At 44.8% G+C, this 27,710-nt stretch overlaps 2 protein-coding genes across 3 annotated transcripts in view; one reads left to right on the top strand and one right to left on the bottom strand.

Moving 5' to 3' along the window:
• b4galt2 (UDP-Gal:betaGlcNAc beta 1,4- galactosyltransferase, polypeptide 2) overlaps positions 1–27,710 on the top strand; it is a 172,979-nt gene that overhangs the window by 3,454 nt on the left and 141,815 nt on the right. For both annotated transcript variants that reach the window (XM_070973854.1, XM_070973855.1), the window contains exon 2: positions 17,277–18,297. In XM_070973854.1, the coding sequence (XP_070829955.1) occupies positions 17,886–18,297 (412 nt within the window). In that variant the 5' untranslated portion in view covers positions 17,277–17,885. The remainder of the gene's footprint in view (positions 1–17,276; positions 18,298–27,710) is intronic.
• The window catches only part of LOC139338647 (ATP synthase subunit g, mitochondrial-like), a 154,196-nt gene that overhangs the window by 113,195 nt on the left and 13,291 nt on the right, over positions 1–27,710 (bottom strand). The window lies entirely within an intron of this gene.

Genomic DNA, 27,710 nt, shown 5'->3' with positions numbered 1-27,710 from the left:
GAAAACATAACGTCATAAAACGTCTAATTTTAGCTCATTTTGAACTGAAATGTCTTTCCATTTCAGGGGTACGCATTTCTAAGTCGAGGCTTGTCCCAGTGATATTTTTTATAAACCTAAATCTGTGCTGTTCCATGAGCTCTGACTGAGGGTTAATATATCTTTATGACAAGAAGAAATAACTGCAGAAATGTTTTTCAGCCTAAAGCTGCCTCCTGTGTGCTGTGGCCTGGCTGGCTGGAGTCGTTCTGCCACTGTCGTGAGCGTTTGGATCAGCTTTGAGTAAAGACTATGATCTGGTCCTCTGTGGTCATTCTGCCTCTGTTCAGCCCTGCACAGAGGAAAGTACAGCTGTAGATGAAGCTCAGTGACGTTTCGTAGTAAAGTGAAGAGCAAGCAGCAGGTTTCAGTTCGGTTTCCTCAGGTTCACTGCTTCTCCTCACTTCCTGGTCCGGACAGTACAGATTCTGTGTTGGGATTTGTTGTCACCTTTAAGTGATTTTTAAGTATCAGATCAGACTCTGTATCAGCAGATATCCAACACTGAAGGACTGTGAAGGGCGAGGCAGTTTACTCTGTTAGCACTGTTGTCATGTCATAGACTGATTCCTACCATAGCTTCAACCTGAGTTGATTAGAGGTCCAATCAGCCATGAAGTGGAAAATGCCTCTGGGGTGTTGTCATTACTTTGGGGGTTGTGGGAGAAGTTTGTCTTCGGGGCTGTCTGGCAGAAAGCCTTTCTGACAGAAAGTCTTTCTGACAGAAAGCCTCTTTAACGCATGTTTTAACGTTTAACATTGACTTTTGGTTTCACACGGGAACACAAACAGCAGTCTCTTGTGTCAAAGACCTACATTTGACCCACTCTGACCTCCTCACAGTGCGGACTTTGTCACTCTTTATACTACGTCACCTGACTTTTTAAGGTTTTCTGGCAGAAAGGCACTTTTCCCTTTTGTATATATTAAGTAAACTGCCAATTAGAGAGTTTCAGAGATGCTGCTGGGTGGATTTTGACCGGGCTGCCACTTTCCTTTCTTTGTGCAAAGATAAGCTAACCTGCTGCTGGCTGTAGCTTCATATTTAAGACATGTGAGAGGACGCCCAAAGTGTCGAACTATTCCTTGAAGGTATTGGAGTCGTCTTATTGCAGACAGTTACTGATGACGACCCCTTCCGAGGCAAAGAAACAATGAGTAAAGCCTAAACAATCAGGTGCAGATCAAACTACAGACTAGTCTGCTAGTTAGTAACAAGATTTTTTTCATCACTTTTTCATTGTACATTACTTTCTCTCTCACACACTCCAGCTATTCGCTTAATAGAGTAGCAAAAAAAAGAAAGAAATAACATCGAAGGACACAGGTTGATTAACCCGACAGATGTTGAAAGCATAATTGGACAGTAGTGCCGTTAAGCCTAATGTCCCACTGATGTGTTAAGCCCCCCTCACCAAAAAAGACCCTCATTTAAATAAACTGTCTTTAAAACCCCTCACCAAATCCTCATCTCACTCCCTCTACCCACAATCCTTCTCCCAGTGAAGCCTTCCTTCCGCCGAAGCACTTCATTTATTTCTTTGCTCCGTTGCCAAATGAGCAGCTGGATCAGAGAGCGAGAGAAAGAGGGAGGGAGACGTAGAGAGAGAGAGAGAGGACGGAGACGGAGAGAGAGAGAGATGATGATGTTCCCGCTGTCGTCTGCGGATCTGTGGAGCTACAGACGGGACTTTGTTGTATTTGCATAAGGCGAAGGCAGACTGCATGCTGAGAAACAGCAGACGTGACTGGAGGAGAATTCCTCGAATGGCTTTCAGCATCTGACTTAACGTGATAATGCTGTCGGGAGAGCCATCAAATACCTCTCTGTGCTGCAACGTCTCATTGATTTCATCTGCTTCTTGTCAGTTTTGTCTGGCTTAAACAAATTTGCGGAAAACGTGAGAGGGAGCGGGTCCCTTAAAACAAAGCCGGGCACTCGTTCTTCGATGAGAGAGGAGCAGGGAGGCGATGCGATATCACACTTTTAAACAGTCCAACCTCCTTCAGATCAGAGACAGCTGAGAGGCAGTTTAATATCTGCACAGGCAGAGCTGAGCAGGGACGGGTCGAGCACAGAGAGCACTGGAGTTTTGTTCTGATTAGCTCTGCTTTCAAAAACTCTCTTTTCTTATCTGCTCAGCTCTGGTTTTAGCTTCGCGTCTTTGTAGCTGCGGTAAAAGTCCACAGGCTTCACCAGGTATAATTTGTCACAATAATCAGATAGCAGCACAGACCGATCCATTGTCCGCTGTTCCTCACATAAGAAACAGTTTGGTGAGCAGCAAATTAAGGTCTCACATCCTTGTGAATCATCGTCATTTTCACTGACAGGTGTAGTGTCACATTACTGTAATTTCACGAAGCGGTGGCGGTGGACATCCCGTGGACACTCCTTCGCTTTTGTTCCATTGTAGGAAATTAAATACGTAGTAAATAGAGAGGGAAGCTTAGGAAGGTCAGGCTAAGAGAGATATAATGTGTCCACCTGTTAATGTAATAACATTTTAGCCATGCTAGCAGCGCCGGTGCCTCCAGGGATGGCACTGTCTTTGATCCAGACTGAGCACCCAGTGGGATTTATTCTCTGGGGATAAAAAGTCGCTGACTTTGGTGATTCTCTGACTTTTCCTCTAGTGCCCTCATTAGTAATTTTCGACTCATGTGATATTTAGAGAGCAGGGCTGCGGATGGCCGATGCGTAATGTCGATATCATGTTCTTGTTTCATTGCATCTGATAAAATCCCACAGTTTAATAAGAATAATAACAAAAAATGAGACTCACCTGCTGAACTTATAGTAATTTATTTAACACTATTACTGTCTGCATTGTTTCTGCTTAAGTCGATCTGCACTGTCTGCAGTGTGCTTATTTTACATGAAATAAATGCCCACAGGTAATCAAAAAAACTTTTTAAAAAAAGTTTTAGTGCACTTAACAGCAGCGTTCATCAGCAGACAGCAGCACCTCCTGGTTTCTGAGAGGGAATGGAAATTTGTGAACTTAATAGATACAAAAATAATAAATGCATGCAGTCGCAGCCAGCAGCATCTCTTTGTTTTTAGTCCGAGTGAACATTTATTTAACACTAATGTATTATTCACGGAAAACAGAAAAATATTTGAAAGTAATAAATGTGCATCGTCTCTGACGTGTCTGCAGACACTTTTTGTTTAATTGGCCTCATGAGGGCAGGTGTCGGCCGATGGCGACGATCTCAAAATGCCGGATATCTGCAGGCTTTTAATCACCCAACAGGAACACAAGATGCAAACTGGGTCTGTGGACTCTACTCGACTGACAGGATGTCAGGCACATGCTGCGTTTGGGAAAGTTTTACAAATATTCAATCTTCAAGGTTTAAAAATTCATAATCAGAACTGTCACAATCAGCCGAGAGACAGCTTAGAAATCAGATGCTAATTAGGATGATTGAATTTGCCAGCAACAGTTCTTATTGCAGCTGGTGAAACAGACAACCAGCAGTTCGACAGACAGACAGACAGACAGACAGACAGACAGACAGACAGACTCTCCTCCCTGCGTGTTGGTAAGCAGTGGACAGTGGAGGAGGTCGGAGGTCAGGCCCGCTCTCATTTACCGCTCTTCTCCGAGCTTAACTCCTCCTATTTCCCGCTATTTATTTACTCTTTGCTCTTCTCTTTCAGCGGCAAACTGCACTCCCTGCCTTCCTCTCTCTGTGTTTCATATTTGTATGTAAATATAGCCCTCTGCATATTGCATTTGCATCAACAAACATCCATGAAAGTGGCACCTGCACAAATCATGAAGCACTGTCAGGATAAACCCGACTCAGTGCAAACGCAGTCTCAGTTTCACCTTCAGGCAGATCAGACACATGATTTTGGTGTGCACCTCTGGCACAGATACTGGGTATCGATCATGTAATCTACACTTTGGCCTTGAGTTATCAGATCCATCCTGTGGGAAAAATCAAAGGTTATCGTGGGACAAGTTTCTGCTGCAGGCTCCCTGAGGTTTCCTATGTGGCATCAAATGTGTAGTGAGTGTTTTTTTTTTTTTACTTTCAGTTATTCAGCTGTCACAATAACTGCAACCTCTCCCCCCTTTGTGCCACAAAGCAGATATAAAATAAAATGTAAAATGTAGAGTGAAGCTAGCAGCTAGCGGCTATTCTACAGCACACAAACTGTGGCTGGTTTAAGAAGAGGGAAATTACTTTTCTGCGCTAAAACCAAGAAAATATTGACAGAGAAAATGACAAAAAAAAAAAAAAAATGACAGCATGCATGGATGAAATTTAAGCCTCCATACAGCTTTGTTTTTAATCGAAATGGCCATATTTCTTCATTTGAAATGATTATATTAAGTGACCGCGACTTCCTCATCGATTAAAAATGATGCAGATGGGTTGGATTCATCAGTTCATACTGATAGCTCTCAAAATCTGTCTGGATAAATCCACTGAAATCTGGCCCTGTGCGCTGACTAATTATACTAATGTTATGAGATTAATATGATTTATTGATGTTTAAATTCCACACGTAATCCATCGAGCAGCCATGGAACCAGTCGGTTTCGTCACTCACAGTGCCGCTGACATTTCTTCAGTAAGGATGAGGGATGAGCCCGGCAAACCGCTGCATCCAGCCCATTAATGAACACCGAAAGGTCAGTGCTGTGGTGGAGGGGAGCTGAGTGGCTGATTCATTGGTGACGCGCCATCACGTGTTCAGCAAGACTGAAGGAAAAACAAAAAACCCAAAGAATCGCTAAAGACTGGGTGGTGTGTGATAGAGGTCCTCTGATACAGGTGATACTGTAGTGGGCTTTCATGGGCGTGTGTTGCATAAAACACGGCTGCAGCATGTTTCACTGATGATGATTTGATGATGATTGATTTTGACACAATAACTTGCTCAAAAATAGCGGATAGATTGGACACGTGTCACTGTCAGCTCCCTGCAAAAGCAAATGAGAACACATTGGTGTTTTCACACAAATTCACACAACCTGAAACCGAAATTGATCGTTTTCTTTCTTAACCGATTCAGCATTTGGTCCGTGAAATGTCCAAAAATGGTCAAAAGCCCATCAGAAAGGCAAGGTTTTAATCCAAAACCCCCAAATATTCCATCTATATCTGGAAGTGAAAGAAAAACACCAAATATTCATATTTAAGAAAACATTTTTACTTAAAAAAAAAAAAAAAAAGATGAATGAGTTATCGGAGTAGTTTGTGGTTATTTTCTGTTGATCTTCTAACAGATTAACTGATCATGCAATTGTTGCAGCTTTATTTTGAAGGCAGAGAGAACGTGTGAGCGAGATTATATTTACGTCTCTGGTATGTTTGAATAGTTTATCAGCTTTGATCTGAAAATTAGATGGTATCATTTATTGTGGGTCCGGGCTGAAACACGGACCATGCTACAATATGACAGTAGGTCATTTTCGTAACTCCTGCACAGTATTGTTAGCATCATGCCCTGCTTCTTAGTGACGTGACCCAGATCCTTCATAATGACAGTGCGTAGTGCGCTCTGCCTCTGTGTTTCCATCCTGTCTCTCCCTCCCCCGTCTCTCTCTTCATTTTTATGATATCACTCATTCGTTTGTGCTTTCAGCTGGGGGATATAATCTTCAGCGCAGGCCCGGCTAGACTGTGGTTTTCTTTGAAAATTGATTTTGAGTGTTGAAAAATGATTGTTTTGCAGACTTACGACGGCCTGCTATACCTCTGACTAAATGTAAAAAATTTAGATAGAGACAAAAAAGTCCAAAAATTCAAATTTTATGAGACATGCTGTTTTTTACGTGGCCTCTTTTTCAGTGCAGCGAATGTAGATTTTTCTGCTTTTTCCTAATACACGAGACACATACTGTTGCAGCTGGTGGTGCCAAGCCAAAGATAACTTCTGCTCGTCCCACTGTGCACCCGTTGGTTTGTGGGAGATGAACTTGCCTACAGCAAGATGTGCTGGAGCCATGAGAGAGCTCTGAGGCTCCATACTATCAAGTGCAGCATGGCTAATGCATTTTTGATAAGACCGGGAGGGCTGGGTTGTAGGTTAAAAAGCAAGACGCCCCGGGCTCAAGAGACAGAGAGAGAGGGAAGGAGGGAAAAGACAGAGGGAGAGAGAGAGCTCTGGCTGTGATCTTCATCCACCTAAAGATTTTGCTTTCACACCCAGTTATTTTTCAGAAGATATCTTTCTCTTTTTCATTTCAGCTACTTTTACAGTCAAAATACGAAGAAATAATACGTTCACATTGTTTAAGCCTGCAATGGCTATTTTTTTTCTGCCACCTGGGGGCATTATCACCTTTTCAGTGTTGCAAACTGATCTGCTGATAACTCTGTTTTTGGTCCCCACCAGCTCCTGAGGGAAATATTTGGCTCTTTAGCTGAAGCTGCACTGTGCTAATCGCTAGTTATCGCACCACTTAGTTGCTAACTGTGTCTGTCTGCTGTTCAGTGCTGGACAGCTTGTGTAAAGTGGTTGTGCATTTTCACTGAAACAGCAGCTTGGACGTAAAGTTAGCTCTGGCTATGCAAGACTACACAAAAAGCAGAATTGTCTTCAAACGAGGCTTAATGTTCACACATTGCTCCAGCGTGTGGGTCTACAACAGATGCTGCTAGCCGCGGAATGTGCTAACGCCAAATTCAGCAAGAATAAACCAGCAGAATAAACCGTAAAGCAACATAAACTTACTGTTTCTAAGATTGAAGTGGATATCCATCCATCCATCCTTCAGCTTCAGTTTGAAAGTGAATCCTGCTTTGTATTTGCCCTCAGACCAATAAATAAGAAGTAAGGTAATTACAAAAGTTGCACAAAAGTTCCCCAGCTGTCGTTGCGGGGACATTTCCATCAAGTTATTCCACTAGGTTTTCTCTTCCTCGGATGGTGGGAGTAGATAAAGACTTTTGTCTTGCTTCTTGCAGCCCACAACAGAGAAATTAGCCTGCGTTGCTCATAATGTTACCTTCCACATCTTCGTCTCACCAGACTCTGCATTATAGTGAGGAAAATAGCAGTTACTGAATGTAACTCCAGTTCTATGAGGATGTGCGTAGTCCTCTACCTGCATGTTATCGCAGCCACAGTAAAGCACATTATTTTTAATATATCACAATGGTACTGAAGAATCCCTCTCATGGCAGGACGTGACACTGGTGACGAAACCAACCCCTACCACCCACCCCTACTACCAGCCCCTCTAAAGCTACCAGCCCCTCTAAAGCTACCAGCCCCCCTAAAGCTCACCACTTAATGTTTTGTCTTCTTTGTTTAATGGAAAAGATAGACAACAGATGTGCGCCATGCTTTTCTCGGTTAGGGAAGAGCGACTGATTTAAAAGCCATTGCGTTCGCCTCCTTTGAGTGAACCCCTGTGTGACTTTGGCCGTTTTCACTGGTGTAACTGGGAAACTGGGCTTGCTTGTGATCACAGAAATGGATCATGAGATCGTGACGTTGACTGCAACTTTGGCAGTATCTGCCGCCTTCCCCTCGACACACAGCTCGGCTCGCTCGCCAGAGCAGCTCCAGTCTCTTTGTTGATAAGGGTTGATGTTACTTGTGATGTGTAACCAATCAGATGGCGGGACATTGAATGAGACTACAGAGTGACGACTAGAGACAGACATCAGAGCCAAAGCATTTAAAATCTCATCAGACCAAAGCAAATGACGTATTTCCCAAAATGTTAAACTCTTTCTTAAAGCTACTGCAGAGTCATCACTAGCGACACCTTTCTCAAACAAGTAGTCGTTTGATCCACTGTTTATATAGAAATATTGATTAATGCGGATTCATCCACTGAAGAAAGATAATAGAAGTGGTCCGAAGTAGCTGTCGAAGCTTTGAGACTGTTATCTGCTGTCTTCCACATGAGTTGGTAAAGATGAGTGTATAAAATAAACAAAACAAGACTTGTAGCCTGAGGGCTCTGCTGAGAACATCTGCTAGAAACACACAAAGCGGGAGACACGGTGTGTGTGTGTGTGTGTGTGCGCGCGCGTGTGTGCGTGCGTGCGGTGGTGAAACATCTCTCAGTGCTGCTGGGAAAGGACTGCCTTCTGCTCTGTTGCATTAAACCTTATTATAAATGATCAATGATGATGCGACTGACAGGAAAATTAAGGCCCGTGTACAGTCTCATGTTCTTCCTCCTTTAGCTGATGTGGACGTGGAGGAGTGGGCTCCAGACAATACAGCTTTATTACTTTTACATTCAAACGGCCCACCATCAGTGCAGATGCTTTCACTGTCCGTTCACAGCTTTCACTCATCCTGATGCTCCGCTCTCCCTCCTTTCATCCCTCTTTGATCCCCTCCACGTGCCTCATCAGGGTGAGCTACGATAACGCCACACATTGCGTCTCCGCCCTGCCGGCACTGACCTCCTAACATCTCTGGTGGAGCTCTTCCATACCTGAAACAAAACTAAAACTTCATTTCAGAAGTTCTGTGTGAAGGTAGTGTCGAAAACGTCTCGTGTTGGACGGTGTGTTACCTGGTGAGACTCACCTGGTGCTGTAGGAGGGAAGCCTGGAGCGATTAGAGGGGTGAGAACAGCTGTGAGAGCAGGTAGGAAAAGAAGCAGAGGTGGAATGTGTGTGAACGCGAGAGGTGTTTTTCATGTTGAACATGCAGACATCTTCACTGCAGTGCTCTGATATTAAAGGAAATGAAACTTTAACCTGACTGACGTCGCCATCAGAGGTACTGATGCGTTTCTTTTTAAGTCACCTGATGTGTCTCTGCTGCATAATCGAGTGAATTTCATGTTTGCTGTGGTTGAAATCATTATTGGACGGACAATTGATCAACCACAAGTTAATTTAAGTTAATTTTTATGTTTTTAGGTTTTTGGGGTTTTTTTTAGAAAACTTTCTCTCTAATTCTCTTTGTCCTCTATGATAGCTTACCACATATAAAATGGGTTTTATTTATTTATTTATTTTTTGCTATTTTAACACTTTATTTACAGACTTCTCAATTAAGCAAGAAAATCCTAAAAATCTTCATCGATAATGAAAATAATTGTTCGCTGCAGCCCCAGTCTGTCATATGGACAGCGGCTCGTAGGACACCTGTCACATACAGCTCAGTGCGTTTATGTTTATTCCATTAATCTGCTGTATGACAGCCATCTTTTCACATGTCGCAGAGCTTTTGGGATTTGTTGAGTTTTGGTGTTTTCTCCTTGATAAGCTGAGCACATGATTGTTCTTGCCTCAGAGCATTTCAGCTGTGACTGCTTTTCCAGACTTTAGCAATATGCATGTTGCACCGTGGTTCACATTTCTGGAGAAATAACTAAGATATCTTGTTGTAATTCCTTTAAGGAGAATGTGGGATGAATGTGTAGCATAGCTGCATTTTTGATACCTGATGAATCGGTTGCTTGGTTTGAGGTGAGTAGAGCGGACAGTATGAGTGGAGGGAAGAGTATGGAAGCCTTTTCATTTGCACTTCGTCGATGCTGCAAAAGTCCTGAATCTGATCTCTGCTGTCGACTGACTCGACCCAGCTTGGGAGGTGGAGAAGAAAAGGTTACCGTGAGGGGTTGAAGTTCCTCAGGCTCGTTTTTTACCCTCTGGCCCTGCATGTATCTGCAGCTGGACCTGAACTCTGCCCACAGACGTTCCACTGTAGCTGACCAGCGGTACGGATGCACTGATCCGATATTGGTATCGGTCCCAATATTGAAGAAAATTCAAGATCAGGTATCGGTAACATTTGGCCCAGTACATAGGGGCCGATCTATTTAGTCTAACGCTATGCTATAGGGACTGTGAGGGGAGCCCACCAAGTCTCGCTTTTTCTAACAGTGGAACAGGTAGACGAATTAGTGATGTGTCGATCACAGACGAAACTGCTCTTTGAGCCAGCTCTTTGAAGTGAATGATCGGAGCCGGCTCCTACCTGGGAGCCAGTTTTTCTGTTGTTTTTTTTCTCAACCTTTTTTCTGTTCAAGCCGCACGTGACTGGTCAACTATTTGATGTGTGGTGGCTTCTGTGTGTATGCACTGAGCAGGAGGGGGAGGGGCGGGGGTTACAGACACAGTCAAGTCTGATGCACAAAAGAATGATCCCAGACTTTTCCACACAATGAGACATACAATTTCTTAGGTAATTCGGCATTGTTTTTCTGTATCGGTATCGGATCGGTATTGGCCGATTACTAAACCTCAGATATCGGTTTTGGTATCGGAGGTGAAAAAAGTGGATTGTTGCATCCCTAGCCAGCGGAGGATAAAAAGGCTCCAGAGCGGCTCGGCACCTAATGCTGTAAACTTTAAACAAAACCACATCACAGCACACGGGGATGATTGTCATTTGTTGCTGTAAACGTGTGTGATCTCTCACCCAAAGCTCCACCAAACAGGATGCAACAGTTGTTTTCAGGCTAAAAATCACTGATGTGCAGCAGAAGTCTCAATGTAATAGGTTTTTTTTGTGTGTGTGTGTGTGTGTGTGTGTGTGTGTGTGTGTGTTCGGGGTTGTCTCTTCACATTAAAAGCCCTTAGTTCAGTCACAGACCATCTCTCCCTCCAGCATATGCTCGACCTAGACGCGATGAATTATGTACCCTCACAAATTACCAGTCTGGCCACCCGTCTGGCGCCCAATTAAAATTTTAAGATACAGATGTTGCAGACGTTCTGCGAGCTTTAGTTGGCACTTCATCCGAATGTACTTTTTGATATGCATGTGTGTGTTAAGTGTGAGAGTGAAGCATCCATTACATTTATGTGTCAAAAGCAGAAATGTTGCACAGTATCTTAAAGAGTTCCTTTAAAGCCTGCGAATGTTCAGCTGACCCTGACCAACCGAATGCCTTGATTTCAATCATGCACGTGTCTTATATCCTTCCAGCCAATCTTAGATCCATATTCTTGTGTATCCTCCGCAGCTAAATCACATAAAATTCCACTTAGGTCAGGAATTCCTATAGTGAAAGCTATTATTCGGTTCTGTGAGAGTCACATCTGTAATCGTATCCGTGAGCAACTCTGCAGCGAAGCCAGAAACCACAGCGCTACAACTAAACCCCGCAGTGTTATTAAAATGTAAATTTCAGAGCTGCACCTTAAAGGATGCATCAGCCAATAAATAAATAGACAAACAAACAGAATTTAACATTCAGCAGAGCGTTTTTTTTTATTCTAAAATCAGGATTTGTCTCTAATGAGAGCTGAGAGACAAGCAGTTAATGTTATCAGGAAAAATACTTTGGTGATTTTAATTGTGCATTTTTAATAAGTTTCATCTTGCAAAAAAAAAAAAAGAAGATTTTACATTTTCTTATGAGATTTTCACACATTTTTCCCAAACACGAAGTTTGGAAGCCACTGATCTACATTTCAAAGCTCACTTCTGTGGCTTCTGGCTGGAAGAGATCTCCATAATTATCCATACTCGATTTTTCTAACCACAAAAAACAACAACAGCCTACCGAATGGCAAGCAGGCACGACAGTTTGCGTCACATGTCGTGTGCCGTCCTGTTCCCTCGACGCCCCGCTGCTTCTTCATCACGCTGTTTTAATTTCTGCTGACAGAAACAGTGCAGTGCATAGAGAGCGTCTTGAGAAATGTACAATCCCTCCTGTTGCAGCTGATGGCAGCAAACCCAGAACAGGTGTGAAGAGTTTTTATTGACAGCGCATTAGAAGATATGAATCCAAAGTGCACGAAAGTGTCGGCACCAAACAGGACACCAGCGCTTGCAGATGCATCTTCTTGCCCTCTGGCTGCGTGTTGGTGTCTTTGCGTGAGGGTTTAGACACGCTGTGATAAATGCAGCACTGAATGTACGTGTGTTTGTGTACATGCAGTGTTTTAAAGTGTTCATATTTAAAGTAGGAGCTCATTTGGCTTGTAGTTAGAGTAGATTTACTCTACCTTCGCAAAATGAAATAGAAATGGCGGTCTGTTCAGTTTCATGGTTTTCCCTCTCCGTCCTTTTCTTGCCTTTCTGAGGTCAGTCGATCCCGCGCGTTTTAATATTCTATTAAAAGCTTTAGTTTGGGCGAGTCAACATCTTAAATTCTGGTTGAAGTGGTGCTCTGCTCTGTTATTTTGTACCCCGCTCTTATGTGAAAACTTGCCTTGGAAGTTTGCAGAGCATTGGAATCGGGGGTTATTACGTCCAACTTAAAGTCAGCAGTATTTTCTTTTCAGCGCTGAAAACCTGTCAGAAAGATTAGGTGCATAAGATCGTGAGAGTGAAGTCAGTTTAAAGTTTAACCAATGCCATCATAAGTCTAAAACGTAGATTTCCTCTCAGCAGATGTCAGTGTGTCTCAGTATTCAGGTACACAAAAGCTCGGCGCTTTAATTGCTTGTATCCCTCGTTAGCGGTATCAACATCATCAAGTGCCTGAGCCGCTTCAACAGAGTCTGCAGTGATGCATTCAAATGTCTGATTCAGTCCAAAATTTCAAAGATATTCAAAGTGCAATGATACCAAACAGATAAAAGCACAAAATCCTCAGTTTTTAGAAGCTGCAACCAGCAACCGGTTTGATGTTTTTAGTCCAGAAATGACTCATAATTGATTTATAGTAGTGCAGTTCCTGTTCAAAACCCCCTAACGAAGAGTCGATTAATCTTAATCTTTGAGAAATTATTCGAAAGATGTGTTTTTATCACTCGATTAATATGAAAAATAATGCCCCAAATAAATATAAAAAACAAGTTAATTAAAGTTTCTATATTTTATTCAGTCTATTTTCTGTCACTGCTATGTGATGACATTAATAATAATAATAATAACAATAAACCCTATTTGTCAGATTGCTGTGTGATTGCTGTCGTAGCAAACCTGTCAACGTTGTGATTTGAAAATAAGGGTAATTTTTTCCCTTATTTTGCACAAACTTGCACAAAAATTTTCACCTTCTTGGCAGCAGCTTCTTCCTCTCCTTCTTCTTCTGCTATTACTGCCATATTATATTATCATTTATATTTATTGCTTCGCTCACTACTCCAGTAATCCTGCTTCTTCTCCAAACTGGAGATATGCCTGTTGTCATCTCGTCTGTATGCTAAGCTATGCTAACTGTCTGCTGGCCTGCGCTTCATATTCTCCACACAGACGTGAAAGTATCAGTATTCTTGTCTAACTCTCCGCAAGAAAGCGAGTGATTGGTTTCCTCAAAATGTCAAACTGTTCTTCTCACAATGGTTTTCAGGTGCATCATCGAAATTCAATTTAAATGAATTTATTTTAAAGCTCGGGAATAACTGGCATTTTAAAAGGTGTTGCTTGCTTTGGTGAGCTGTCACCCACACCTCTTGATCCCTCGAGCTCACTTTGACTGCATCATTTTTCACAATTCCTCCCCTGCTGTATTATAATTAATCCACAACCCACTGAGCAATGAGGTGGCGAGGTTGTTACCCTCTGTGACGGAGGCTGCACTTCCTCCATCTTTAAGATAAAATATATACTTTATTAATCGCCACACAACATGCCATGCATCGGTGAACACAACAACACACACAAATTGCACCTGTCATGCTTTTTTGGTGAAATTATTCCTCCAGGTTTGACCCATCAGACCAGGAGCAGTGGGCTGCCAGCCGACAGCGGTGCCCGGGGACCATTCGGTGGTGATCTTCTTGCATTTTTAGTGGGGTTTTTTGTGGAGGATACCCCAGGTCAACATGGGGAGAACATGTAAACCACACAGAAAGGCCCCTTTCCTCGAGACAAAGGGCAGTAGGCCCCCCCAGCGCCCACAGCACCCCAGGCGGGAATTGAACCGGGCCTTCTAGCTGTGAGGTGCCAGTGTTACCTATCTTTACCATCTCTTTACGTAGAGTGAGCTCGCCACTCTCTGTGCTGGAAACACTGAAATACTTACAAAGATACTTCCACATTGAGGCATAAATGAGGTTCAGGTCTGATCAAACAGAGGCGTGACGTTCAGTGTGGTGTCCTTGATTGGTTTTAGTCCTCATCCTCATCTGGACTCCTGCTTCAGAAACAGCCTTGAAGAAGTTCATGGAAATGGACGCTTGTATCCCGCCTCACATCCCTTCATTTCTCTGCGGGTTCCTTGGCAGACGTGATGCGATCGGGGCCCTTGTGAAATTTATTGCTGCTGCTACACAGGGAGTTACAGGGCTCCTTGAATAAACTGTTTCTCTGTCGCTGTGGCCATCTTCCCTCCTCTGTCCCCTTGATCTTTCTCCCCATCTCACCACAACGTACAAGCTTCAACAGCTCATTCCTGATTTCATTGCTTCCCTCCAGGTGACATTTACATATTAAGTTAAAAGCGAACACTCTGCACCGCCAGCGAAATAAAGGGAGACGGGAGCGAGGGAGCGAAGTGAGAGGCAGAGCTTTCCTCTGCACCGCTTTATAGTCTTTTGTTTCGGTCCGCTGACCTTTTTCAGGACAAAAATAAATAAATAAATAAACGAAATCCCAAGATAGCGCTTGTTGTCTTGAGAAAAGTCAGTTGAGCGAAATGTCAGCAAATAAAGTGGCCGAGGTGCAGATGGATTTGGCCCTCGTGGGCTTTGCTTTCATCCCCCACATGAGGGGAAAAGCACCGGCGTGTGTTGTATCTACATTGATCTCTAATAGGTCGGGCGCGGCCGGTCATCCGGAGCAAAGTAGCTCCTCAATCCCGTCCGCGGATGCATTTCTTCTGTTGATTCTGCTGCCGATTTGCCGTCACATGGTTCGACACCTGTTGGTCACAGAGGCCAACCGGCTTGCCCCTGAGCTCTGTAGTTGAAGCAGAAAATGGGGCAGGACTCTTGTGTCTGTCTTACTGATTATCTGTCTGACTGCCTCCCCGCATGCTGAAAAATTCACCACTGATACATTTCACGCCAGCCTGTGCAGCCGCTGAGGAGCAGCACGGCCGAGAAATAAATCCTGAGCCGCACAAGCATTATGGTGCGACCGGCGCACGGCGTCCGGGTCCTTCGGTCAGCAGAAATCCATCTCATTAACCAGCGAGATGCACACACACAGTCAGAAACACACACAGCACAACACACACTCACACACACACCCCTTGAGGCTCAGACTTGGCAGCCTTGACTTTGCTGCCCACAGACAAAAGTCAGAACGCAGCAAGAGGCGGCCAACTTTGTGGACAGGCTGCAGCTCTCTCACGCAGAGTGTTTCAGTCTGCTGCGTTTTGCCTCCACCTGCCTGAACAAGCAACACGGAGACTCACCTGACCGCTCCGGCACACGGCTGTGTTTATGCTGCAATTTCCTGTGGTGTGTTTGGAGCTTATTGGACAGGTGAAGAGTTACAGATGATGCAATCTGTACCATCCATCCATCCATTGTCTATGCCCGACCATCCCTTTCAGGGTTTTGGGGGGGGCTTGAGCTATCCCAGCTGTCAACGGGCGCGAGGCAGGGTACACCCTGGACCGGTCGCCAGTCGATTGCAGGGCAATATATATAGACACACAATCATTCACGCTCACACTCACACCTAAGGACAATTTAGAGTCACCAATTAACCTAATGAGCATGTTTTTGGTCTGTGGGAGGAAGCCGGGGTGCCTGGAGAGAACCCATGCATGCACGGGAAGAACATGCAAACTTCACACAGAAAGGCCCCCGCCCGACCCGGGGATCGAACCGGCGACCGTCTTGCTGTGAGCCATGCGCACTACCTGCTGCACCACCGTGCCACAATCTGTACCAAAATTCAGCATTTTCCAAAACAAATTCAGATACCAAAGGACCATGAACTGGTTTGATTGTGTAAAGCCATTTCTGGTTTCTTTATGTAAGAGTGATTGATCAGTCATGTGACCTGTAGATCTTTATCGGCCAAAAACATCATGGTCATCATACAAAATAGCACATTTACACCGTGAGGATACAGAAATCTACAAATATAAATCATTATAGATGCAAAACATTCAGTAACATCCAACTTTTGGAATTTTTCATCTTGAGGAGAAACAAAAAAGCTTCATCTCCAAATTCTGTGACCTTTAAACCTCATTTTCCAGACTCATTTTCAGGCCCGAGGGCCGAGGGGGGCCCGAGGACCGGAGTTGAGAGACACTTAATCATTACAGCAGACCCCAACACTGTCTGACTTTAATAGATTCATCCTTTAATTTCCAGTTGTTCTTAAAGAAATCCGTGGAAACTGGAGCAACCCCAGATGTTTCGATGGACTTGGATTGACGGCCACGCTGGTGTGCGCCTCACTTTTTCTGGGGTCTCAAAGTTAGATTTCAGATTTTTATTTAAATCACAAGCTTTCTGATCTACGAATAAACACTGGGGAGCCATGAATCACACATTTAGTGCCAGCTTTTTTAGCTGACAGCATAAAATGCTGCAGACAAATTTCTGTTGGTCCCCAAAAAGAGCTGAGATTTGATCCCAAACCCTGCTGAACATTACTGAAACATTAAAGGCCTGACAGTAAGCGGTCGCTAATTAAAGACGGTAAAAGCTTGTGTCTCGTCCTCTGATGGAGCAGCCCGTTTCCAGAAAAGCTAAATATTTTGAGCTGTCTGATATCTGAGCTGCCACTATACATTACATCTCCATCCTTCTCCAATTACCAGCATTAGTATTTCAGCGTCAGGAAGTCTTGCGTCGGCCTTGTCTTCGTTTTTTCACACGTTGATTGGAAGAACCACAAACCTACAGTAAGCGTGGCCTGTGGCAGAGTTTTAAGTGCCCCCCCCCACCCCACCCACCCCGTCCCTCCTATGCTCCTATATTCACTGCTTTGTGTATTCCCGCTTGCCTCCTCATTCCATCATAAATGCTTTTTAAACCACTTGACTGGAAAATTGCCTTGGCATGTCAATTTGGCCGAACGGCCCCAGCCGACGCTTTCTGTTCATCCGCGTCTGTAGATGCTTTTCGTTGTTGATTCTGTCATTACTCTCACGTGTGCATCTTTTTCTACCGAGAGCGAGCTTCTGCATTTATTCCAGCGCTCTTCAAGCAGGCATATCAAATAGGCGCAAGGTCACTGAATACTCTTAAACTGCCAGAGGAAGATCAATGATGTTTGGTTTGATTTTATACAGCAAGTAATGCAGTAAGTCACTGCATTGAACACAAGTGCACAGTTATGATTAATGGCGCTCCACCGGCATTGGTTTAAGTAAGCGGTCAGAACGTTAACACGGCTTAACAGCACACAGCCATCGTTTTAGTTACACATTGGATAAATTAATGGGATTAAATCGCTTTTGTCTCTCATTTTCCTTCAGGTGCTCGAGAATTTCCTGGTTAAAGGGGACGATATTTGATCGATCACCAAACAACAGACCTGATGCCATAAGAAGAGCCCGACTGAAGCCTCAGCTGACCATCGACACTACACTGATGAATGTTAGCAGTTTCCAGTTACGTGCCATCACTGGGATCACCCATTAAAGTTTTAAGTGATAGTCCCTGGACTGGTAGGACTGGCTTCTGACACTGGGATACCACATGGCTGCAGCAGAGACTTGACAGGGATAGAAAACTCAACACATGATCACATGCCTGGTCTAATCTGAAACTGGGGCCTTATGTCTTAGATTACACTGAACAGTACATCAGTACTCATTTCTTTTATCTACGGTGCAGTACATTAGATCAGGGTTCAGGGACTGAGGCTGATTAAGACATTTTAGTGTTTTTGTCATGCAGGGAATCTGTGGACGCACCACAAACAAGCTGGCAACTCAGTCTTTAGGTGCAGCTGACTGCCGATCCTCATTAATGAGCCCATGACCCCTGCAGAAGTCAGATAGTCGGGTGTCAGATAACCACATGTCCTTATCCTGAGATCTAATAGCGGCTGATATTCCCAACATGGCTGCTGGGGTGAGTGCATGCCTGTAGCCGCGCCAGCGTTGTCGTGGCTGGCCGTCGCCGGACGGTCATCTTCCTCGGCCATGACCCGGCTGATGTTGGGCCGGACTCTGGAGCGCATCTGTAAAGGCGTCCTGCTGCTCTGCCTGCTCCACTTCCTCATCATGATGATCCTGTACTTCGACGTCTACTCGCAGCGCTTCGACCTCTTCAGCCGATTCAACAACGGCCGCAACGGATCCAGGAATAACATCAGCGCAGCGGCAGGGAACGGACATCATTTTTACTATTACAACCTCTCCAGGCCCAACGCCACGTTAGCCAGCTACCTGTCCACAGGCGAGCAGCTGGTGCCAAGCGCCCAGCCCGAGACCAATCAGACACCGTCCCCCAAACCGCTGCCGCCGTGCCCTGAGAGCCCGCCCGGCCTCGGTGAGTAATGATGTCATAAGGTACTTTTTCACCACCATTTTCAAGTGCTGTTAAGAGTCACATATCCAATGACTACATGGCTTCAGGCGTGGCTAGCTGGCTGCGTTGAGAGGAGCAGGCGGAGTTGTGTGCTGGTTTTACTACGTCCAGTCTGTCCCTGTCATGTAGCCAGCAAGCTAAGGCTAGCTAGCCAGCGGTGTGCAGACGCTGGGCTGGTGTGTTGACGTTTGCAGACACCGCTGTATCAGTGCTGCAGCTGATTATTGAAGTGGATACGGGCGCTCTGCTCGACATGTTTTGTTAAGTCTTATGACAGCCTTGCAGGTGGTGCAGGTCTGCTAATGAAGCCGTTAAAAAACATCAGGTTACAGTCACAGTGTAGTTTTACTGAATTTTGCAGGAAGAAAATGGATTTAAATTGTGAACTGTCCCCATGCTTTAAAAGACTTTTGGTCATGTTTTCAAGCCCTATTTGTCTTTAATTTCCATTCAGTGTGAATCCAAATGGACACAAACGGGGTTTTCTGCTGTCTCTTGTGCTCAGAGTCCAATATATTTGAGCTCTGGTGTCATTTTAAACACTATTATGTGCATTAAAGTTCATTACAGCTTATGAAGTCACATAAAAGTTTTCGATCTGCATGAGTGAGCTTGAAATGAGAGTTCTGTGTTTTCATCTTTCCATCTTAAGCTTAATCACATTTTCTAATGACTTATTTGCCAGATTTGTTTGTCCGGGTGGCTTGTTGTATTTGTTGTTATTGCCTGTACGCATTGTATGCCCGATAACGGAGGATTTGCACATCATTGATTAGTTTAATGAAAGGGGAAGCGGAGACCTTGATTGCAGCTCGAAGCTGTAGGGTACTATTTTACATTCAGTAAATAAATGCATCTCCAGTCTTATTCCAATTAGCGGGAGAGCAAGTGTGGCCATAATTTTGTTTTTCCGGGTCAGCCTGCAACATAAAATGGATTTAATGTCAACGATTTACACTGTGGTTTTTCGACCTTACAGACTCACAGCGGAGCTATTAGCAGAGATTCATGCGCACCTGAACAGACGCACACACAGCAGCTCAGGTGCTCGCCACGGCTTCAGCACTATTTCTTTTGTGCCTTAAACAAACACAGATGTTGAAGTAACTAAATTAAGAAGCTTCGAGCAAATTAGAGGCAGGCTGTGGACATCTTGTGTAGAAACGAACAAAGCTATCTGTTCAGCGTTTCACAATTTGTAAAGAAATCTGTGTTACTATAGATACCAGATACAAATCCCATAATCCTCTTTGTGTATTGAGCGAAAAAAAAATCCATACATTATCACCATAGATGCACCATGGGACCGTCCAGGCTTGTTTTCTTTTTTTTTTTTTTTAAATTGTTATGAATCGCCCTCATCAGCGAAAAGCTTCCTAATGAACTAGCAGTGGCACACACACACACACACACACACACACACACATACACACACACACACACACACACACACGCACACGGTACATATCTTGGGGAACCAGGTGGAATACAAATGTACAGTTCCCCTGCACATTTGTATGAGAACTTACGCACACACACACACACACACACACACAGACAGGCACACACACACCTCATTATCATCAGTATCCATCCACCCAACAAATCAGAGGTTGATTGAGTCACACTAAGCCTCGGGTTTACTAAATCTATAATTACATAGTGGACACAAACGTTATCTCACACACACACACACGAACACACACACACTCATCTCTCTCCTGCTCTCTGTCATGAATACTCACAGATAATAAAGCTCCGGCAGGACGAGCTGACTCCCGCTGTCTTTTTCTCACTCTGACCGGTGAACTCTGATCTCTCTGATCAGCTGATCCTTTTACCAACAAACCCCCCCGCTACGTTCAGCTTTGGAGGAATAGTCCGAAAAACACACATATTCGCCCATTTGCAAATACCATTACCCTCTATCTGTCTGGTAAACACGAAGCTGCAGTCAGGCTGCAGTTAGCTTAGCTTAGCATGAAGACGCCTTTGATAATTAGTGTTCAGTCCATGCCCACATCAGCTGGTCTTCAGCTGCTTTTCGACTTAGCCGGACGAAGCTCTCGCTGCGGACTTTAAATCAGATTTCGCGTCTGACCACGTTGCTCTTTATGTGGTGCTTTTTCTGTCTTGAGCCGAGAGATGCCAGGAAACAAGGTGAGAGGGTGATGGGGCCGGACGCGGGCCGGGGGCCCTGCAGTTCACGGTCGCCGCCTTTGCCGGCGGGCTCCCAGCTCAGTCGTCAATAATCCAAAATAAAGAGCGAGAGGAGGACTGTGATTTTGATCGGGCTCGGCTCCGGTTGTCTCACACAGATCTCTCTCTCAGGTGCTCTAACGCTTAATGAGTAAAAGCAAATAAGTAAACGCTCTGTTCAATTTTTGTAATTGCTATTTTATGATTACGACTCCCCCCCCGTCGGCTCTCGCTGCGCCCCCACCATCTGGAAAGTTCACTTCTGCCTGCTCTGCTCTGCTCACAGAGCTGATTTGATTTGACGTGTGCGTTCGGTATTCTATAGATTTCCGTCCACGCGATCAATCCAGTCTTTCTTTCTGTCCTCCAGTTATTAATTGAGAACTTGTCGCCCACACAAAGCGTATTAATGCTGCGTGTAGTTGTTGATAGAGCACATTTATTTCTCTTTTGTCAGGTAAGGCTCAGCAGCACTTTGCTGATGAAATAAAAATATGTTTCCTTATTTTCTCCCACCCGTTCCATCTGTAAATGAGCTTTGGTAACTTAATCCCTCGCAAGCGGCATTATGTTAGTGTCAACATTTTCCTCCCCTTTTTTTTTTAATAATATCATATAACGAGGTTTGTTACGTGCTTTGAAATCGGGAGCGGGAGATAAAGCTGTCAGGTTGATTTGTCTGAAGCTGAGGTTCGCTGATTCCATTATTTGGCCTGGAATTGGCTGTCACTGACTCTAGATTTGGCATTCATACCAGGCACAGGTGTACTCTTGTAGCTTATCTCTGCCTTTTCTCTGTGATGGAGTGGCTGCCTGGGGGCTGTAATGAGCAGGAAGGCAGAGAAAGACTGAGCGAGTCTGTTTTTCAGTCACAGGTGCAGAGAAAGAGAGACAGAGAGATCTAATGGATGGCGGTATGATGGCCGGTATGAAGTGAGACAGACAGAGAGGCGGGGTGGAGTGAATGAAGGAACAGCAGGTGGAGAGGTGAAGGGGTGCTGGGGGAAAAAGGGAGGGACCTTGGATGGAGGTATACACACACACACTCATAGAGAGAGAGAAACAAACAAACAAGCCCTTGGCTGTCCCAGAACACCAGCTGACAGGTGCTGCCTGTATGAGTGGCGAGCATCCACGGTTTATATCCTGACTGCATGCATGTGTGTGTGTGTGTGTGTGTGTGTGTGTGCGTGTGTGTGTGTGGGCATGTGGGATATGCAAATCAGATGTTCATCCAAAAATGTAACCTCGTCATTGGCAAACATTGCCAAAATCCGTGTTGAAAAGCCGCGTCTTTCCTCTGAAAACTGGGGATTTGAATTGAAAACGTTCTGTTTTCACCTGTTTTTATGGTTTTTATCTCCACGTGGTTCTTTAGAAAGTGCGTTTTATGTTCCACTAATTTGTTTTGCTAACCACCCCGTGGTGACGGACGTAATTGCCAGCTCCTCCAATGTGAATATTTGCTGGATTTCTTTGTCTTCTGTGACAATAAAATGAATAAACTTGAGTTTTGGGCAGCTGGTTTGGCAAAACATGGAATTTGAGCTCTGAGAAATTAAGATGGAGAATGTTTTTTTTACTAACTCCCAACATTTGACAATAATTGATTAATCAATGATGAACACGATCGCTAGTTACGGCCCTGTGCACGTTTGACTGATACGTTCAAAATCAACACTTTCAAGATACATTAATTTAAAAAAAGGAAGGAGAGAAAGCTGCTGAAGGCTGCTCTCGTGGTCGGACAACGCTCCTCCATGGAGTTGTGAAAAAATACTTAATGGAGGGAAAATCCTGATTTCTAGAAATTGCATCCACATTTCGGCAATTTCTGGAATATTCTGCCTTTTTCTTTGCATCAAATTGTGAGTCTGTCGGTGTTTTCTTTGCAGAAATCACAGGGTGTTAGACGAAAAGGAAGAACGTGTCACTGCCTCGCTTCTTTTCATAGTGATATGTCGTTATCTGATTATTCAGTGGGCAATCTCCACATTATGTCTGTCCTTGAGGATTAATCGTGTCTGTGTTGAACACTGTGTGTTAAAAGGATCCTGGGGGGGTGGAGGGCGGCCTGGGTAACCTTGCGAGTCTGACATAATATTTTCGTGAATTGTATCTGCGTTTTTATCCAAACTTAAAGTGAGCCACTGTCACCCTCCCCCACTTACTGCTGCGATGTAGCTTGACTTACCTCCTCGGAGACTTTGCGACGTGTGTGCGTGTCGAGAGTTGGTAACGCGCCATTAGAGAAGCTAACACAGATGCATGATTACGCACTGCAAACATGAAGAGGCAGAATCAGAAATCTATGAGTTTTTCCAAAGCAAGCAGACTGGAAGCGATGAGCATGCCACTAATCCAGATTCTGTGCAGCTCTGCACATCCCGCCTGCCTCTCTGTCGGGGATTTTTATTTCCTGAGTGCTGACTCGTGATAACAATGGACGCGATGTTGACTTAGACCTGCAGTGGGATGTATTTTGGGTGTTTGTTCATCTGGGGCTTTGTGTGGTGTTGCTCTAAAAGCGTGCTCTGTAACCCTCTGCATGCCTTGATATTCAGACACATGTTCAGTAGAGTTTTATGTACTGACACACAGTTCATATCAAGACGGTGGAACGGTGGTAACACTGTCACCTCACAGCTAGAAGGTCCCGGGTTCGATTCTCGCTGTGGGCGCCGGGAGGCGTGTCTTCCACCATGCCTTCAGTGCCTGCTGCTTGAGGAAAGGGGCCCTTCTGTGTGGAGTTTGCATGTTGGGGTATCCTCCTTAAAAAAAAAACACTAAATGCATGCAGAAGACCACCTGACCAATGGTGACAGAAGACATTGGGTCCCCGGGTGCCGGTCGGATGGCAGCCCAACGCTCCTGGTCTGCTGCGGAGGAAGGCGACCAGGATGGGTTAAAGGTGGAGGACAAATTTAACCAATTTGCATGGCGTGTGAGAGCATGTATGTAGTCTGTGTGACAAATAAAGGGGATTGTCCCTCCGATTCTTCTTCTAAGACACTTCCTGCTTTCTTTCCACTTCTAGAGACACATCAGCATGAACTTCCTTGAACAATATTGAGACAGTACTGTAGCATGCTTTCCTGCACTGGATGACTTCACCTCTCTTTTTAGCACCGACCTGTTATGGGAGGCCTTTTTCCTCCGTTACCTGTGGATGCTTTCACGTGGGACCAGCCTCAAATTAAAAGCAGGTGTTGCGTCTCGCCCGCGTTTGACGGCGCTGCAAGTTTTTAATATGCAATTTTCTACTTGTAGCCACCGTGCGCTCAGACATCCGTGTGTTTGTGTGTGAGTTCCTCTCAAGCTCGAACCCTATTATTTATTCTCGCTATTAATCACTTCTTCCTACGCGCACGACATGTGAGCACGCACACACGCACGCAGCTCAGTGGGGGGTTAAAAGCTGTTTTCCAGGCCTTGTTTTAATTGGGTGCTCTGCGGGGGGGGGGGTTACCCAATCAAATGCAGTTAGCGAGAATGAAGTGTCTTCTTTAGTCGAACAGAACTGCGGATGTTGGCTTCAGAGCAGGATGCACCTGAGCCGTCCTCTTCCGGCGGGACGGGGATGTAATGACTGAGCGGAGAAAAGGTTTTGTTCTGCTTTCATTAACAAACGTGCAATCAGGAAGATTTCACAGCGCTTCTCTGAGTTTGTCCTGCGTCGCCTCCATGGCCCGCTGCGATGCACGCTCTCACATGCGGTCGTCAGACTCGGGCAGATGCAGGGGGGAGGACTTCTTCGACAATGGCTGCTGCTGTTGCTTTCTGTAGGCAATCGTGACGTTTCATTTCCTGCTTGTCTTTACTGTACATGGTGAAATGTGCTCTCGTGAGTTTCATTGTGAGGCTCAAAATCTGCACATTTTCTCCCCCCCCCTTTTTTTTTTTTTTTTTAGCGTTTTCATCTTTTTCGCCTTCTCTTCCTCGCTCTCTGCCTCCTCTCTCTGTCCTTGCATGATTGAACCTCATAGCCCGCTGTCCCCCAACATATTCAATTCACGAAAACCACAGAAAAATAATCACTTTTGGAGTTTCCTCATTCTGGGGGCTGCAGATCAAGCGGAGCAGCCCGAACGCCCCTCTGGAGTAGAACAGCTTGAAGTTATAATTCCTGCGCCGTGGCGAGGGTCCGCCCTGACCTAACAGCCAGTCGCGTCCCCCATACGAACGAGGCTCTGCGAGGAAGCAGAGGCTCAGTGCTGAGATCCTGCCGCATCGCTGAGCTGCTCATCCATCATGAAGCGTGAGAGCAGTCAGTCTGAGGCCTCCAGAGAGCTCATCTCGGCTGCTTGTATCGCGTTCATTCAGTCACTGTCCGGCATGTGACTCCTGTGAAGGCTGGAGCAAAGATTTATCAGCGTTGCTTTAAAGTTGTAGAAAATAATCTAAAGAGTTGTCTTTAAAGTCAGATAGTCAGTGTCAGATAGTCACAACAGAGTGGGGCAGTAATGCATTTAATGTGTTTGTACCTTTTTCAGTTACTTTGACATTTTTGGGAGATCAGCTTGTTTGCTGTGTGATCAGGAGCTGGATGGAGGCTTGACAGCAGTGGACATACTCCAGGGTACATTAGCTTTGCACATGAGAGCACCTCAGAAGAGGTTAGAGGCTAAAAACAGAGGGAAGAACACGCCTTTGGATCATTGCACATTTCCATATTGTGCCTCCTAAGATGTGAAGATAGCCACTGGTCCGGTTTGTCGGCAAGATTACAGGAAAACAGCGGCCAAGATTTTCATGAAACTTGGTGGAAAGGTGAAGCATGAGCCGAGGAAGGACCCTTTAAATTTTGAAGATATGTGAGTTATTTTTTGGGGAGGGGTGGAGGCAACAGTCAGTCAGTGGGCGTGGTTTCAATTCACAATTTATCCTGTTTTTCCCTTCATGTCCACTTCATCACTTTCATGTTCTTCACTTAGTTTTCATCGCTCCCACGCTTGAGGCCATTTTCCTTAGATGATAGATTTCAGTTTTGTGTTATGAATGATGAACATAAGATGGAGCAAATTAGGAGTTTGCATTGCATCAGGACGATTTTAATCGATTGGATGTGTAAACATTCTACAAATACTCATTCATGCGGGCGTGTACGTACACTTCCACGCACGTTTGTACATTTTGCAGACCGTCCCTCCGCTTATGGACCAGAGAGGTGTCGTCTTCTTTTATTCATGGGCAGAGAGTAATTTGAATGGAGTGGCATGTCCCTTGTAAGCTGAACTTTACATGTGTGGCCCCTGAGGGGAAAACCATCATGAGAGCCTGAACCGTTTCACCTCCTCCACCACCTCCTGGCAGAATGTGAAATTAATGTTAAAACGCCTTTTAAAGCCGGACTGAATCCGGGGAGGCCCGTCCCTCCTTAGACCCTCACCTTCCCCAGTGCTCAGTGAACAGTGAATTTGTTGCACAGCATGTTTTATGACCTGCCTCCTTCATTTTTAATAAAAGGTTTAAAGAGGACTGCTTAGCTTTAGAGCAATGCCCAGTGTTAGCTCGGTCGTCGGAGCTCGAGACACATACGTCACATTTTACTTAGACTGAAAAACCTCTGAAACTTTTGACGCCTGTGGTTGGACAACAGATTTTACACTCACATGCTGCCTTGTGTTATTACAGATCCTATCTTTAAAAAGACTTGGTGGTTTATTTTGAAAGCGTGAAGGCACCTCTGGTGTGTTATGTTCTTCTGACTGACTGCAAACAAATCAAGAGCTTCAAACAGGAAGTCGAATGGACTGACAGCGAGCTGGTTCATTGAGCCGTCAGACGTCAGCACATGGATGAGACCACGGTGACTCACCTTAATGCCGTCACAAAGAGTGCACTAAGAAATAAGTGCAGGAAGTGAACTTTATAAAGAAAGAAAGACAGTGTACAGCTTTCACGCAGGAGATTGACGCCTGCTGACAACGCACCGTTTAGTTTTTCTTTGTGAGAAAGAGGCGTCTTATCCTGTCATGTTACAGGTCAGGTGATTACTGTGTGTTTGGGTGTTTGACGAGGAGCCTCTAAACATGCAGTACAGTGCCAGTACATCACATCTGTTTTAGCTCTTTCACTTCCTGTTGGATGTGTTGCCATCCTGCACAAATATACAGCGTCCATCACCAACACAGATGAGGAGATCCCTTTCCTGACACGTGCAGTGACCACCTGCTGATGCGCTCTAGGCTTAATTTTGTCTGCTTTGCTTTCACACGGCCTACAAACCACACACGCGTTTGATTTGAACCAAACCAGAACCCTCCTTTTCAAGCCGTATCGGCCTTGTTGTTTTGCCGGCAGCAGGATTCGATCGACCAGCGTTCCCACCAGCCGAAACAGAGCGAACCAGGCGGGAAAACCCACCAAAGTTTGTTCAAACCACAGCAAACAGGTTAGATGTAGCAGCAGCCCCAAGCTTCCCTTCATGAGCACTGATGAAGACAAGAATCATAAGCAAACTGAATCAATGCATTCCATGATCGATATCTAATCTTCAGTAGTTGATGTTTATTAAATAACGAATGCTTCTGCTTCATTCTCCAGAAACTGCTACACGTCTAACTCATGTTAACGTACAACATACACCAGGTAACAATGACTTCAGTGTGAGTGCTTGAAATGAACCTCACCTGGGATCAATGAAGGCCGACCTCATCATTCACGTGATTTTCTGTTTCACGCTGTATTATCTGGTGCACTACGAACTAAAATAGCCAAGCACTGATGTCTCGTGTGGGTGTCTCCGGGCCTGTCGCTGTGTTTATTAGGCGAGGAAATAACATCAGTCCGGTGAGAAAGGAAAACAGCCCATTTTCCTCACTGCTTTCAATCAAACCAATAAACAAGGTCGTTCCCTTCAGAAACACATTGCTATGCACTCCCACACAGCGAGGAAGCCGCCGCCGCCGCCATGGCCGCGGAGGCAAAGGGCTCTTGACAACATAATGGCTGCCATAACTTCATTAAAATGGCCCTACTCCCCCTCCTCAGTGCCATTCACGCCTTTTCTCAGCACCATTCTGCTGCGTGTGTTCTTGATTACATTAACCGTCTTTCCATCAGTCTGTTTGGGTATTTTCATTCTTTCTCTCTGTCTTTCTTTTCCCTCCTTTCTTTTTCTTTACAAAACATTTATCTCCTCAGTGAAGTTCTCCATTATCCTCGTTTAGAAA

The sequence above is a fragment of the Chaetodon trifascialis genome, chromosome 11 (assembly GCF_039877785.1).
Source record: "Chaetodon trifascialis isolate fChaTrf1 chromosome 11, fChaTrf1.hap1, whole genome shotgun sequence".
Lineage (NCBI taxonomy): Eukaryota > Metazoa > Chordata > Actinopteri > Chaetodontiformes > Chaetodontidae > Chaetodon > Chaetodon trifascialis.
Note: the sequence above shows the minus strand (reverse complement) of the source record. Positions and strands in the feature narration are given on the sequence as shown.